This window comes from Macrosteles quadrilineatus, unplaced genomic scaffold, assembly GCF_028750875.1.
Source record: "Macrosteles quadrilineatus isolate MER2022 unplaced genomic scaffold, UCM_ALF_1.0 Scaffold_6__1_contigs__length_79288215, whole genome shotgun sequence".
In the NCBI taxonomy this organism is placed as follows: domain Eukaryota; kingdom Metazoa; phylum Arthropoda; class Insecta; order Hemiptera; family Cicadellidae; genus Macrosteles; species Macrosteles quadrilineatus.
Window position 1 is genome coordinate 3,045,586 of NW_026542599.1, and position 14,287 is coordinate 3,059,872.

At 33.3% G+C, this 14,287-nt stretch overlaps 1 protein-coding gene across 1 annotated transcript in view; it reads right to left on the reverse strand.

Annotated features, from left to right (window-relative positions):
• Positions 1 to 5,801: 5,801 nt before the first annotated feature.
• Positions 5,802 to 14,287, reverse strand: part of LOC128996531 (protein madd-4-like) — a 103,693-nt gene continuing 95,207 nt past the window's right edge. The window contains exons 18-25 of the mRNA XM_054421916.1: positions 13,898 to 14,118; positions 12,809 to 12,922; positions 10,019 to 10,169; positions 8,772 to 8,854; positions 8,259 to 8,445; positions 7,801 to 7,949; positions 7,242 to 7,389; positions 5,802 to 6,395 (exon numbers count right to left, since the gene is read on the reverse strand). Coding sequence (XP_054277891.1) covers positions 6,283 to 6,395; positions 7,242 to 7,389; positions 7,801 to 7,949; positions 8,259 to 8,445; positions 8,772 to 8,854; positions 10,019 to 10,169; positions 12,809 to 12,922; positions 13,898 to 14,118 — 1,166 coding nt within the window. The 3' untranslated portion in view covers positions 5,802 to 6,282. The remainder of the gene's footprint in view (positions 6,396 to 7,241; positions 7,390 to 7,800; positions 7,950 to 8,258; positions 8,446 to 8,771; positions 8,855 to 10,018; positions 10,170 to 12,808; positions 12,923 to 13,897; positions 14,119 to 14,287) is intronic.

Here is a 14,287-nt window from a genome sequence, read left to right on the forward strand (position 1 = left end):
TTATATAAATATGAAATAACTCTGTTAACCACTCATTCTATTAAACAAAAATGACAGAAAGGTGAAAAAACAAGGAGAATCAATAATTTTCAAATTTATTTTATATAACAATCAATTTACAGTTTGTTTTAACCTAATAGAAAATTAGACATTCACAAAGTAATTATTACAAAATAAAATAATATTCATGAATATTTCTGCATATTATATACAAATAGAGGGAAAGGTACGCAATTGAACTAGTGAACCAAGTGTAACAACTTATCCAACTAAATATCACTAGAGGCAAGATTAAGTTAAGGAAGAATTGTCAAGAATCTATTTCGGAAGTACACTAAAATCTTTAGAATTTTTAAGATTAAAGAGGTCAAAGTTGGAATTTTATCAGAGCCTAATTTTTTAAACTATATTTGTTGGTTTTACTACCTTAACATTTCTTTATAAACATTTTGTGGCTAGCTAAAAAAATATAAAATAAAGCAAGAAAATAAAATCTGAATGCTTTATAGTTAAATTAGTCAATGGATGTGAGAATCGCTCAATATATCATTGTAACTACACATTGTTTAAAGGCTGAATTGTGGAGAATGACAATTTGTTATTGCTAGTTGATGAGCTAAAATACCTCTATAATGTGTGTATTCTACTGTAAAAATAAAATAATTAGCAAATTAATATAACAATCGCAAGTCTTTAGAGTATTTGGATACCAATAAAAATATTGATAGAAGTATGTTATTATTTAATATCTTGTAATGCCCGTTTTATTTTATCACTAAGGACATTCAATTTTATGCTCATAAATAAATAAGAAAATACATTTTTCAGTAGTTAGGTCTTTGATAAATCTAAGCCAGCAAGAACTGTAGGTATACTAAAAAAAAAATAATAACAAAGAATATTTACTTCCTTATAAAATTAATATTTTGTTTGTATTGGTCACATAAACAAACTAATCTTTTAATATTATTGCTAAAACCTTAACTTTTATCTTTAATAAGTGTTTTATATAGTATTGTATAGTTGATTTGAAACTTAACAACTATTAAATTACAATTTAATATTTGATGACAAAATACTGAAACAATTTCAATATTGAGAATATCTCCAAGTGTTACATAAACAATATTACAGAACACTAAAACTTTACGGATTTTGAATCCTGAAATTCTATAATTTACTATTTAACAGTATTGCTATAAATTACAAACGATTGCCTACTTTTTAAACTGGTAAACAGTTTTTTATCACTTAGTAGAAAAGCATTTAAAATTTATTTATGTTACAAACAAAACAAATAACTGAAACGAGAATAGTTCTCTTTATAGTTATAAATATGAAGAAGAGTAGTTGGTTTGTACATGTTCTTTTTACAAATCAATAGCCTACTAATACTTAAGTATAAATACATTTAACGACTACAACATTTCATTGGTAGGAATAAGATGACGAGGTAATCGATATAAACTATATGGATGACATTCAACAGGAATGTAGACTTTTAAGCTATCAAATAATCTCAAGCGATCTAATTGTGTAGAACACTAAATTGGCTTGGCTATAGCGAAATCACAGCAAAGTGTTCCCGCTATATCCATTGTGTAAAGCTCAGCTATGCAGTGCATATTTACAAATTAGCTTATATTACTATACAAGTTCAACTATTTACAAAAATTACAAAACTTAAGTTAACTATAGGATAGTAGCTGAGCTGTACCATTACAATTATTTTGTGTGATTCAGTGAAAAAAGTGGAATGTTTTGAGTAGCTTGGAATGATTTATTTCCTTTATGTACTGAACTGCTAAACTTTTTTTATGAATTACATTTTTTCGGAATTTTTTTGTATTGAAGCAGTGTCGGGATTTAAATATTTGCAAATAAGTTGAAATAATTTTGATTTAGTTAAATAACTGTGCTAAAGATAGCTGGTTTGCTTACAAAACAATTTTCCTATACAAATTTGATGGATATTTATTCAATCAGCTGTTTAGGTTGCCCCAATGTTCATGTTATGTTTGCAGCTAGTGCAGTTCAGTTGTTGGTTTTGTTTTGATATAGAATGTTTTTGTTATCAAAACAAAACTATATCAAGACAAATTTTGTGTTTGATTTATGTGTATGAAGTTAATAAAATAAACCTAAAAGAGTAAACTGAAAAACACTGTATTCTTTGAAACCAACAATGAGTAAGATATGCACAAACAATTATGACAACCAAATCAGCTGATTAATAAAATAAACAAATGTATAATTAATTGTTAGGAAATTGACAGGAAAGCAGGCTAAACATTTAAATAAGTCTATCACATATAAAACAAAACACAAAAGTAGAAATATTTCTGGCCAGTGACCTAATTATTTTTACTTTTGTGTTGTTTATATGTGTCTATGGACTTATATAAAGGTGAGCCTGCTTTCCCGTCAATTTCCTAATAATTCCTGGCAAAACCTTTTTTTATCAGATAAATATAAAACTAAATTTACCAAATTTCATTGATATATTATGAATATACTATGATGGATCTTATCAACAAATCTACAATCAGTAAAATTCATTTTAAAATCTTCATAAAGTTTTTGAAACCAAATAGTGTAAAAAATTGATCTATTACAAATCATTATTGTAACAACAATGAATTCAAATTAAAACATTTCCTATTACATACAAGCATATGGTTTTACAATTTTAGAACTATGTGAGGCACACACAATCTTTACAGAAAACTTGTCAAAAATAAATATCTTTACATATAACGCAGATGTTCACACATAATAGGGTGATGTTGAAGAAACACATAAAGGAATGTCAGTGAGTTTTATGTGTTGTACCTATGTCAGACACTGGACGAACCACATAATATTGTGGATACTATCTTAAAAAACTTCTTAAGTTTTTCAACAGAGTATTTAATAACAGTAAGCAATTAAAAAAAAGCAAGTTTTGCAATCTTTTAGGGGAAACAGCATAATTTCGAATTTATCAACGATTTCAAGTAGTAATATTTCTGTATGATATATTTTTTAACAACAATGTAATTTTATTAGGTATTCTAAATTGAAGTTTAAAGTTTACCAAATACTAAACATAGCCTTTTTTAGGGTGTTTACCTCTTTTCACCTTGCACAAGTGTGAAAAGCATGAAACATTGATAAAGGAGTGAGTCAGTACACTAGCAGCATAAACTTTAGACAAAAGATTTTAGTGGAAAAATCAGGATGTGAACTCACAAAATCACTACCACGGTTTTGCGGTCTACAGAAGAATTAAAATTAGTAGTTGTACCAACTAAGCTAAGTTTTACTGGTTCACCTTAAATGGAAATTTTTTAACTTTTTTCACCCAGTTTTAATGTGTCATCATTCTATTTTTATACGTACAAAACTCTACATTCACAAGGCTCTCAGACTATTTGTTTTCATTCCATCAATTCTATTTTACTATTTACGCCAGATTACTCTATAATAGGCAAGCATGTTTCTTGAAATCCTTTTCTCTCAGCTTGTTGCATCGCAGGGAAAATCTACGCATACTCTTAGAAATATTTTCCTGTAGATGTGCAGAATCCCTTTATAAATTAAAATAGTCGCAAAAATAAGCACAAAAATGAATTTGAAAAAAAATTAACATGTGCCTTATGGGTTGTCATGCTGGTTACGAAATAACAACGAAATAACGAAATATAAAGAGAAAATCAAAACCAATGGAAGAAATTCCAATCACATGTTTTATTTACAGCGTGGGGTGAAAATAGAGAAGTCTGTACATTAGGTACATATTTTTGGCAAGTTATCGGCGTTTTTGACTACTGGATGACATCTAGTTTCACTAAATAACTGAACGTGAAAAATTCTCTTTTGTACTTTTTTGTTCTATCAACCTGCTTGCAGTTTTAACGAGTGAAATTTGTCAAAACAGATATCTGAATACCACATCAAATTGCTTTGTCACCAGTTACATTTTTTAATATTAAATACAATACATATTTTTTGAAATGTTTTCTCAGTGAATGACACAGGTACAACTACGATGAAAGTGTGCTTTGCAAAGCTTTGTCATGGACGCAGTGAAGCCTAGCCTATTTAATACTACAATCAGTCTTATATGGCCACCCCTCAGATGCCCTTCATTTACATGTTTATAGTTTTAACAGCAGAATTAGTATAATTATGTTAGGTAATACACTTACACTGTACATTGACCAGGTAACATTACACGAGGTTTGTGCAGAACATTTGCTTGAGGTTCACTTTCCGTAACCGAAAACCACCATGTTCAGAGAAATGGTCTAGAAATTTTTGAGAAATGGAAATTTTGAGTAACAGTTTGAATTGGATATTTTACATCCAAAATAAGTATAGGAAAATCGTACATCAATTTTGTGGATGTACAAAGGAATGAATAATTTGTTTATAAGAAAGTATGGGGAAGAACTTGCTTTGGGGTCAATATATATATTATGTTATATTTTGCAGTTAAAACACTTTAAGGGGACTGTGACCGTAAAAATTATCAACAATTGACATTTTTATTTTTTGGTCTTTTATTATTAATTAAAATCTTCTGATTACAACGGTATAATTATTTTTTTCCTAGCTTGACTGGAAGTTAGAAAAAAAATAAAAGAAAATGTTTTTACCCGGTCTCATAGCAACAAAACATTGTTGAGTTACCTTGCACATGGGCCTACGTTTTCTGCGATTCCCGTAAGTTAGCTTTTTATAACTTTGATGTCACTTTTCTCAGCTATCTGTAGGACTAGAGTATCCAAATTTTTACCACATTTTTTATACTTAATATACTAGTTCCTCCCAGAAGGATTTTGATTTATTACACCCACGAGTCGTAAAAAAAAATTTTTTTGTACTAAATTTCTAGGAAAAAAATTGTAATTTTTTGAAAATTAAAAAAAAAACACTTGGTGTCAATATATTTTTTAAATCTTCTAGGAGGAACTAGATAAACATATGGCCTTTAAAATAAAAAAAAAATTAAGGCTCTACCTGTCATAGTCCTCTAGATATGTAGCATATAGATAACATTATATAAGATAGGCAGTCACAGTCCCCTTAAGGGATTTAGGCTTGGTTGCAAAAAATTGTACAAACAAGACATTATTAAATAGTATATTTCGTACCTAGGGCCGAAAATGAGGTTTTGCCGGCTCGAGATAGTTTTTAAGTTCGAGACGAAGTCGAGAACTTAAATCGAACGAGAGCCGCAAAACCATTTCGGTCCGTGGTACGAACGCTATTTTTCACCACACGTTACCCTATTACCACTATTCACCACTATAATAATGCACACTGATAGTCAACACAACTACAACTATAAGGTTATGTGAAGAAATAATTTGAGGAATCAGCAAAAATAAAAATAAATAGTTGCTAGGCAACGGTGACAATAACACAATTCTATTGCAATGCTATGGATTTTGATTGTGTATTTAAAACGCATTCATGTTTTAAGTAAGTAAGCGGACAGCTGATTTTGCGGCCCCGGCCTGTAAAAACCTGCTCGGTCCCCAAATTACGATGACAGCTGGCATGGCCAGCAAAACGTAACTTTCAGCCACCAATTAACGTATGTAATACAACCAAAAACATCATAGTGTGGTGAAAAAATAATATGATTTATGTTATTTGGGAAATTTGTTTCTCAAACTATATGTTGTGAATTATTTTACCTAGGTATATATTTTGAAGCCAGAAAATACAATTCCTTAGCATTTAACAAATTATAAATATTTTTTACACTGTGAAATATAAAATCTAGACTTCAAACAATATAATTTCTAGGTAAAAAAATATAAAAAACAAAATATTGTGACCGAAAAAGATATTTTTTTATAGTTTAATTTTAATCAATTTGGGTTATTTACATTAGATTTCGCAATGAATTTTGTTTGGAATATTCCTTTAAGGCTTAATATTTTCCATACAAGTTTTTAAGATTGGGTAAAACAGTTGATATCAAACTCTTGGATGCAAAAGTGGAAAAAAAGTACGGTAAATAAATTTTTCAGAGTTTTTTTCTAAGTTTTCAATTCAAAACAATTTAAGTTTTACATCCTATTTACGTTGCTCATGCTTAAACATCATTTACATTAAAAGATTTGGAACTCATTGAACAGAGAATAATTTCATTGTTCATGTATTTTTGAAGCATAAAACTTCATTTTTTAACCTACATTGTTAATATTTTAGAATTGTTTGTACCCGTGTTTTCTCTGCATATAGTGGACGGTTACGAGAAGTGTGCAGTTCTACGGAGCACTAGTCTCAATTGTTGTTTCTGCAAGATTGGCAACATTGGGTCTGGTACCTCTGCATACGACACATGTTCATTACCCGAACATTCTCACAATACTTGGACTGGTCCTTGCACTCGCCTGCTGTAAACAGACAATACAACAGTATGTATACAAATGAGTGAGGATAGAGCTTTGAACGTGTAAATACTGGCTAACAAGAGGTTATAGGACTGATTCCAACTAACCCAAGCATTAAGTAGGCAAGAAGCCTTTAGAGAGCTTATATTTTCAAGATGCAAACGGTAGAAAGCTGCTTGAGATTCTGAAACTTCAGTGCCAACGTTGATAATACAATCTTTTGGTAATGGAAGTATGTGAGTAATGGCGGATATCCAAAGAGTCATCACTCAGAATTTAGTCAGAATAATGATAGCGGAAGCGTTCTACGATTAGAATGGAGGGAACTAAGATAGATCACAGGAATGGTCATGGGTCATGGCATCCTGAGATTGCACCTACATCGCTATCATCATCCACAATCGAGACACACTGCATATAGGAAATATGGGTGGAAATCATTATACTCTATGACTGCACAGCTCTGAATAAGGTAGGGGAAAGCACTATTTGAAATATGACGAGGAAGCAGACACCTTCCTCAAGAGAGCTCGTAGAAAGGTTGCAGTTCATCAAGCAACTCAGGTTTGACGGGTTCTGATGCACCAAGCAAGGAAGATCAAAAGCCAATTTGTAGCTGATCACTCTCACCCAGGATATTGTAGCAAAGCAAAGCCAAAACAACATTTACGGGGTCAAGACTCACTCAACAATGTAGTGACAGTTGTATTTAATATGCCACACCCATCTACATCTGAGTGCTAAGTGGGTTAAAATGACTCTTATAATAGTGAGTTGCTAAGAAAAAGTGTTTATGAAAATGATCTATTACTAGATGCATTCATTTAACAGCTTTCAACCTTGACTTACCTGATGAGCATGGAGGACCTTTACATATCTTCATGACAGAGGGTCTAGGCTGATCTCTACAAGCGTTGCCAGCTGGTTTTTTGGTACCGTACCAGACGCACTGCAGAATCCGGTACTTGACACCTTGCTGCTCGCACGGTGCCGCACACTGAAACAGCAGGTTTGTTCATGACAGGATGTGCATTAGCAAATTTGGCAATAGCCGTTCTGAGGAATCTGTATAGGACAAAATAAGCTTTCAAAATTATTAATTTTCATGTAGTTATATGCCTTATTTTAATATTTTTCCTTGATCTTATAAACAAAAAAGTCCCCAAAAGCTCTGTGTAGGTAGATAGGATTTCAGTATAGTACTAGACTAGTGAGCACAAGAGTTGTTGTTCTGTGTTCGCTATACTCACAGACCACGATATCTTGAAACTTAAAGGGTAAGGGTAAAAATTTGAGATACTGAGGTCGAGGTGTTAGTTAACTGATACTGATGTTAGTTAATTACCTTCATAATTTGACCCTATTTAAGCTATTACAAGATGACAATATTCATACTGTACAAAATTACCTCTGACCACTCTCCGACTTTCCAAGTCCCTTTGCATTTATCATTGTAGCACTCTTTCCTCTGGATCGGCCTCTCCACGTCTATGCAGTGTTTTGAATCTACCTCAGTGTTGTTTGACGTTCTACAAGTGATGTCCCGCTTTTGCATTGCTGTTGACATCATAACATTACAATGGGAAATTATATTTATTGCCTGTTTATTAAGATTTAGAGTAGGCCTACTGTAAGTAAAACATATCTTTCAACAACAATAATGGTATTCCAAAATACACAACAATAAATAAGTTTGAGTAATGATAGCAGAATCTTAACTCTAAAACGAGGCTACAATACATTGGATCCCAATTAATACTCCACTTCTCAGCCACCCAGCGGAGGCACGGTTCTGCCCCACATTTCTGTACAGTGATGGGGGTCTCTAGCCCAGAGTCCACACATAGGTAATCTAGCTTTACTCACCAGTGTCCCAGGTGAAGCAGCGAGACTCATGGCAGGAGCTCCACTCCTCTGCTACCCAGCGGGGGCACGGTTCAGCCCCACACTTCTGTACAGTGATGGGGGTCTCTAGCCCAGCATCCACACATAGGTTGCTGTCTACATCTTGTGTTGCGTTGTGCAGTCGCACCATGCAGTGTGCTTTCCTTATCTGCGAATACACAAATCTTAGTTGTTGTTGTTAATGACAAATTATATATTTCTTTTGTCACCTTATTTCTACTGGTTTTGTTGTGATCTGAATCCATTGGATAAACTTATGGTAACAGTTACTTCGGAATATGATGGAGATAATCTGATAATCCAGTATTAAGATAGTACAGGCAGCTGTCTTAAACCAATAGCAATCAGAGTTATCAGCCCAATACAATTCCATTGATCTAGATGTTCACTAATGTAGTAGTAATCATAGAATTTTCACTATGGCAATGCTTATGAATTTTACAATTTATTAGTACTACTAAGAATAAATTTTACCTGGAATCCATTTCCTCCACAGGTTTGGGAGCATGCAGACCATTCACTTATCAACCAGTCGAACTTCACATTTTCAGGACTTCCTGTGGATCAATCATAAATTTGTAGCGATTATTTTGATTTCAAACCATATAAAGGGGTTTTAAATGGAAAAATCCTGGTATTATATACAAGTATGTATAATACAAGCTTGTTTTCTATTATAGTAAAAACATTTATTCTTTTATTTTTTATACCTAGTTTTGATATTGTAGATCTGTGAACTCACAATCAAAGTTATCAAGGACTAATGCCACAGAGAAGTAAGCTACAAAAGAAACATGCTAATTGTACGATCGTGTGCTTTCAGCTCTATCTTATACCAGAAATATACTTGTGATGAGTAAGGAAGAGCCCTAGCAGCGAGCTCTGTGCAAATTTTTTTGTCGTACAGGGCACAGGGCCTCTTTCCCCCTCGAGCGTTGTTGTACATGAGGGCAAAGGGGTCAGGGGTAGGTGGTTAGACTTTACCCTAGACACCTGTGACTAGTACTAGACAGTAGACACCACTTAGACAAGTAACATTGAATGTTTTCTTGTACCTTCTCTGTGCTAAAGCCCAATAGTAAATAAAGTACATCTGCTAATGAAACAGAGGTGAAAAGGGCAGAAAAAGAGATCTCTTTGTCAAGTACAACAACTAGTTAAGTCCAATACTCGATAACACAATTTTTAATACGGTATTCAATCTGAGACCATCTATCATTGACAAATAGAAAATGCTCTACAAATCAGCATTGACTTGCGAATCCCTATTGATTTTATTGTCTGGTTTGTATCAGAAGTTCAGTTGCAGTCATTTACACACAAATGTGCTGAACAATATTTTACACTTCTGTTCAATTTACTACAGTAGATGTGCATAAATTAAAAAGCACAAATCTGAAACAACTACCTTGAGGAGCACCTCTGCAAAGCTGATTTAAAATCTCACTCATGGTTTTGGTTACCTGTAGTTGGGACTTTAAATAAAACTGAAACCAATAAATCACTTTTTAACTGCAACTGCAACCGCAGACCATAATTTTTTCCATATACTAGTTGCTGATAAAAGCTTTGAGCATTTTACAGTTGAAGAGGAATAAGTAAAATGATACCTTCACATAATCAATGACTCTACACTACTACTTGATCAGAACAATTTCCGTAGCTCAACATTTTATCATCAGGTTACATTTCAATTACCCATATTTGCTTAGAAACCACACCTTTTCCGAGGACAACAATAGACGAGTCCTCCGTCGTTGACGTTTCCCCTCCGAAGTCCGTTGTTGTGACGAGGGGAGGCGGAGGAGGGGCTTCTTCCATCACCATCCGATGGCCCCGGGAGTTCCCAAACGTCTGGAACGGCCAAAGGGTCTACGTTTTTTATTAATTTGGAACTTTGAATAAAGGCAGTAAGCTAAAACAGACTAGATTACACAAAGTAGCAGTATGGCTTAACTTAGCTGAGCTACAGCATAGGAACTACAAGCTTTGATGATTGATAGTAGACATCTCATTATTTCGACATGTAACTTTTTTAGAAATATATTAAACTTCTGTAGAAATATATTAAACTTCTGTAGAAATATATTAAATTAAGTCATTGTTGATAGAGTCTGCTGATTAAAATTACCGATTTCTGCCAATCACCCCAAGATTTCAACCAAGCCAATTGTAATAGATAACTTATTGTAAATAGCATTGTTATCAATCAATATTATTATCTAGGTACCTTTCAAAGTATTACAAACTAAGAATGAGAAAGAAAAGAAAATTTTGATGGTAGTGGTAATTTTATTTTTAACAATTTTCTAGCTGAATGAACAAACTTGGCTACAGAAGGTTAATATAGATGGGATGTCTATGATGGTAACACAAATGCATCAAGTATGTGGTACAAATCAGGAGTTATGTTTGTAATTGTAAAATATGATTGTAACATTTGATTTTACCTAGGTACTTTACTCTCTAATGTAACCAATGTTACCAGAACATAAAGATTTTTTCTTTTATTTAACATACAGAGTTAGAATGTCTCTTATTAAAAATTAAAAAAGTGCAAAATATTTTTATACTCTAATGTTTGGTGTTGTGCCAGGTATACACACTACTAAAGGAGAACAAATCATTATAATGTGGGTATATAAAAATAAAAATCAAATAACTGCGGATCCCTTTTCATTGTTAAACTCCTGATGGCATTAATTAATTAACAAGTTAATTAATAGCAAAGAAAACTCAATTCATTTTGAATTTTATGGTAAGTTAACATTGTTCCAAAAAGCATTAATTTACAAAATAATTACTAGTGCTAAAAATGTGTGACAAAAAGGTTTTTTTCAGAAAATATCGTCTAAAACAACTTGATTTCCTGTGAACAATAAGTTATAGTTTTGAAAAAATCTAAACTGTTCCAGAGCAGAACCTGAAAAATCTGAAGCAAATTAATTTTAACTGAGTAAGTTTTATGTGACTAATAGTTTTAAATCTTTCCATTGAGAACATTATCCAAATAGATTGATTTGGAGATAGAAGATTACTTTTTTTGATGACTGGGAAATCATAAACAACTATAGCTTTGAGAAAGAGCATGTTAAACACCATAACATTTAAATGATAAAACTTTTGGTTCTTACATCAGATAAAAATAATTGGGACTATGCACTTTTTCGTCAGTGTATACATTGTGCCATGTAGTTTTCAAACGTTATTTTCTTGTTATAAAATAAAATGGATTTGTTTAGAACTAAAAGTGGGTCTAGTGCAAACAACAAATTAAAATATAGACTCAGGCAAAAAAAAATATTGCAATTAAAACTACACACTTTTACAGAAACGTAATACAAACAACAAGTATTATTAATACCACAATAAAAATAATTATGTATGGTTGAACCGTAATTCAATGGAGGTCCTTACACTGCCATAAGAGAACATGACAAGCCAGCAATAGTGCTTGAAATGGTATATTACAAGTGTTTCTAGTCCAGAAAAAAGGTGTTTACCGGACGAGTATGGTAAACACATTTTGGACCAGTGACGTACGATAATTTTTGCCATAAAACTCTAAACTAACCAAACAATAAAAAAGGGTACAAATTCTTGATACATATTTCCACCGAACAACCACTTACTACTCATAACTTCTAAGAGAGGTTAAGTTTTGTTTATTGATTCACTGACTCACATTGCTAACTATAATCAGCCGGCGACCGGTAAACATTCATTACAGTACAGTAGCTTGTAATGAAATTCCATTTGATTAAGCAGGCGGCAAACAGCTGTTTTCCGGGCTAAATTCATGTGTGGAAAGTCCATTACAACAAAGTTGTGTGGCGAAAACAAGGAATTACCAACAACAAGGAGATACCAGTCTACAGTGTTCAAAGTCATCACAGCTGATCTTGACTTGACACAAATGATAGATCTGGCCTCTTTAGCCACCGCGACACAATTAAGCTGCATAAGCTACAGGCGCAAAGTAAACTTGATCTTTGGTTGGTTAATCTACACAATACCCAAAGGCCACCTGACAAGTCTAAAAACAGACCCCCCAATTGCTATAGGTTTCAGAAGTGATTAGAGTACTAGCATCTTCCTACTGTAGTATTTTTAAAGGGAAAACTTATTTAGTAGTCTGATGGCCAAACATTTATGATTTTGTATAATTTATAGACAACTGATCAAATAATAAGCTTTTCAATACTCACATTTTGATAACTAAGCGGGTTTGATTGATTACCTTCTGTTAACTATTATCAAGGAGAACATGTTTTTTCCAGATAAAATTATATTTTAAGATCTACAGGGTATGTTGGCTAAAAGCTGTCTTAACTATGTTTTCATATCCCTCTTCACCCTATTTTACATCCCTTACTCCCCAGAAAATTTCTAAAAACCAAACGTGAAATGTGCACACTATGGAAAAAATGTGATTCATGCTCAAAGGAAAACGCCATGCTCATGCCGGGGGACGACCATGCAGAGAGTGCGACTGAGGCTTGGCAGCTCACCTGCAGATTGGCTAGAAGTTGTTGGAAGTGGGGCATGGGGCGCGACCCGGCGGACGAAAGAGACGGTTCGAGGGAAGAAAGAGGATCTTCCGAAGGGACATTTGGAAGTCCATCCTGCGTAAATTATGTGTTGAAAACCCTTGAATGGATATGTTTATGAGGCAAAATTTGAGCAGGGGATGGCGACGCTTTTGTTATTGTGTAGATTTAGATTATATTTCAATGCCGACACACCAAGGGGATGTTTAAGGCAAAGATGAGTTAAAGATGACTGTGAATGAATGAGATGGATATTTTACTGAGTGCTGGATCTTAAAATCCAAGCATTAAGGGAAGTTAATTCATATGATGCAAACACACAAGGGTTTTTATTTTAAGGGAGAAGTTGAGTGGAGGATGTGTCAATAAATGAGATGATAGCTTTTTTCTGCAACAGGTTATTTCTCCGGAATCATTTCGAATAATCAAGAACAGCTGGGTCAAATCATCAAAAAGCTAATAGCCTGTATCAGGATCATACAGGCTATCCCCTAATTTTTAGGTGAGCTCTGTAACCTTTCAGCTATAAGCTGTATTTATCACGGATATAAGTTTACAGTAGAATGAAGTGATTTTTTTTTTAGGTACAAATTAGAATTAATTGTGTCAGGATAGCTTCATAATCTGGATTGTTAATACAAACCTAAATGATTAGTAGCTGAGCTTAGTCTTGAACCATCATAAGTTTAAGTATACATTTTTAGCAGCCGACATAATGGAAGTAGACAAAAGGGTTGGTTCTTGGTTCGCAAATCATTAGCAAATGTCAATGAAATAGTTAACTGGATACAACTGCATGTCAATTATTGATTCTGAAGTATACACCCATTATTTTGAGCTCCCACTAATGCAAGATAATAAGCTCTAATCGCCCAAATCATCAATTGGTTAAGTTAAGAAATGTGTCAGTTTTATTATTATTTTTTAAATGAACACAATTGCATGTTTTACCCAGATCCTTTTTTGGGTTTTACAAGAGTTTATCAAACACAAACTTTCGTGGTGTGAATAATTGAATCCTGAATCGGCTCAGATAGAAGATCTACTGACCTGATCAAACTGTGAGTTGGTCGTAGTCCCAGAATGGTGTTGGGGCCACAAGTTGGTATTGGTGTGTAGGTTGGTGTCAGGCGGGGGGTAGGGAGGAGGGGTAGCTCTGGGGGGCTTCTTGGTGACCAAGTGGAGGTTATCTCCAGGTCGAATCTCGTGACTCATGTCATCCCCTGGACCTAGAAATGGCCGACCAGGCATCTCACCGTTGGGTTGCATCGCTGACAAAACACACAATGTTGTTAGTATTAGCTTGACTGTTGATAATAGACAGCATCCCCTTGTGAAATATGTAGAAAGTTTAGAATAAAAATATAAGATGAATGTTGAATAGTTGAATTGAGCCTTGAAGATGTTAATAATATATAATGACATTATATATTTGCGAAA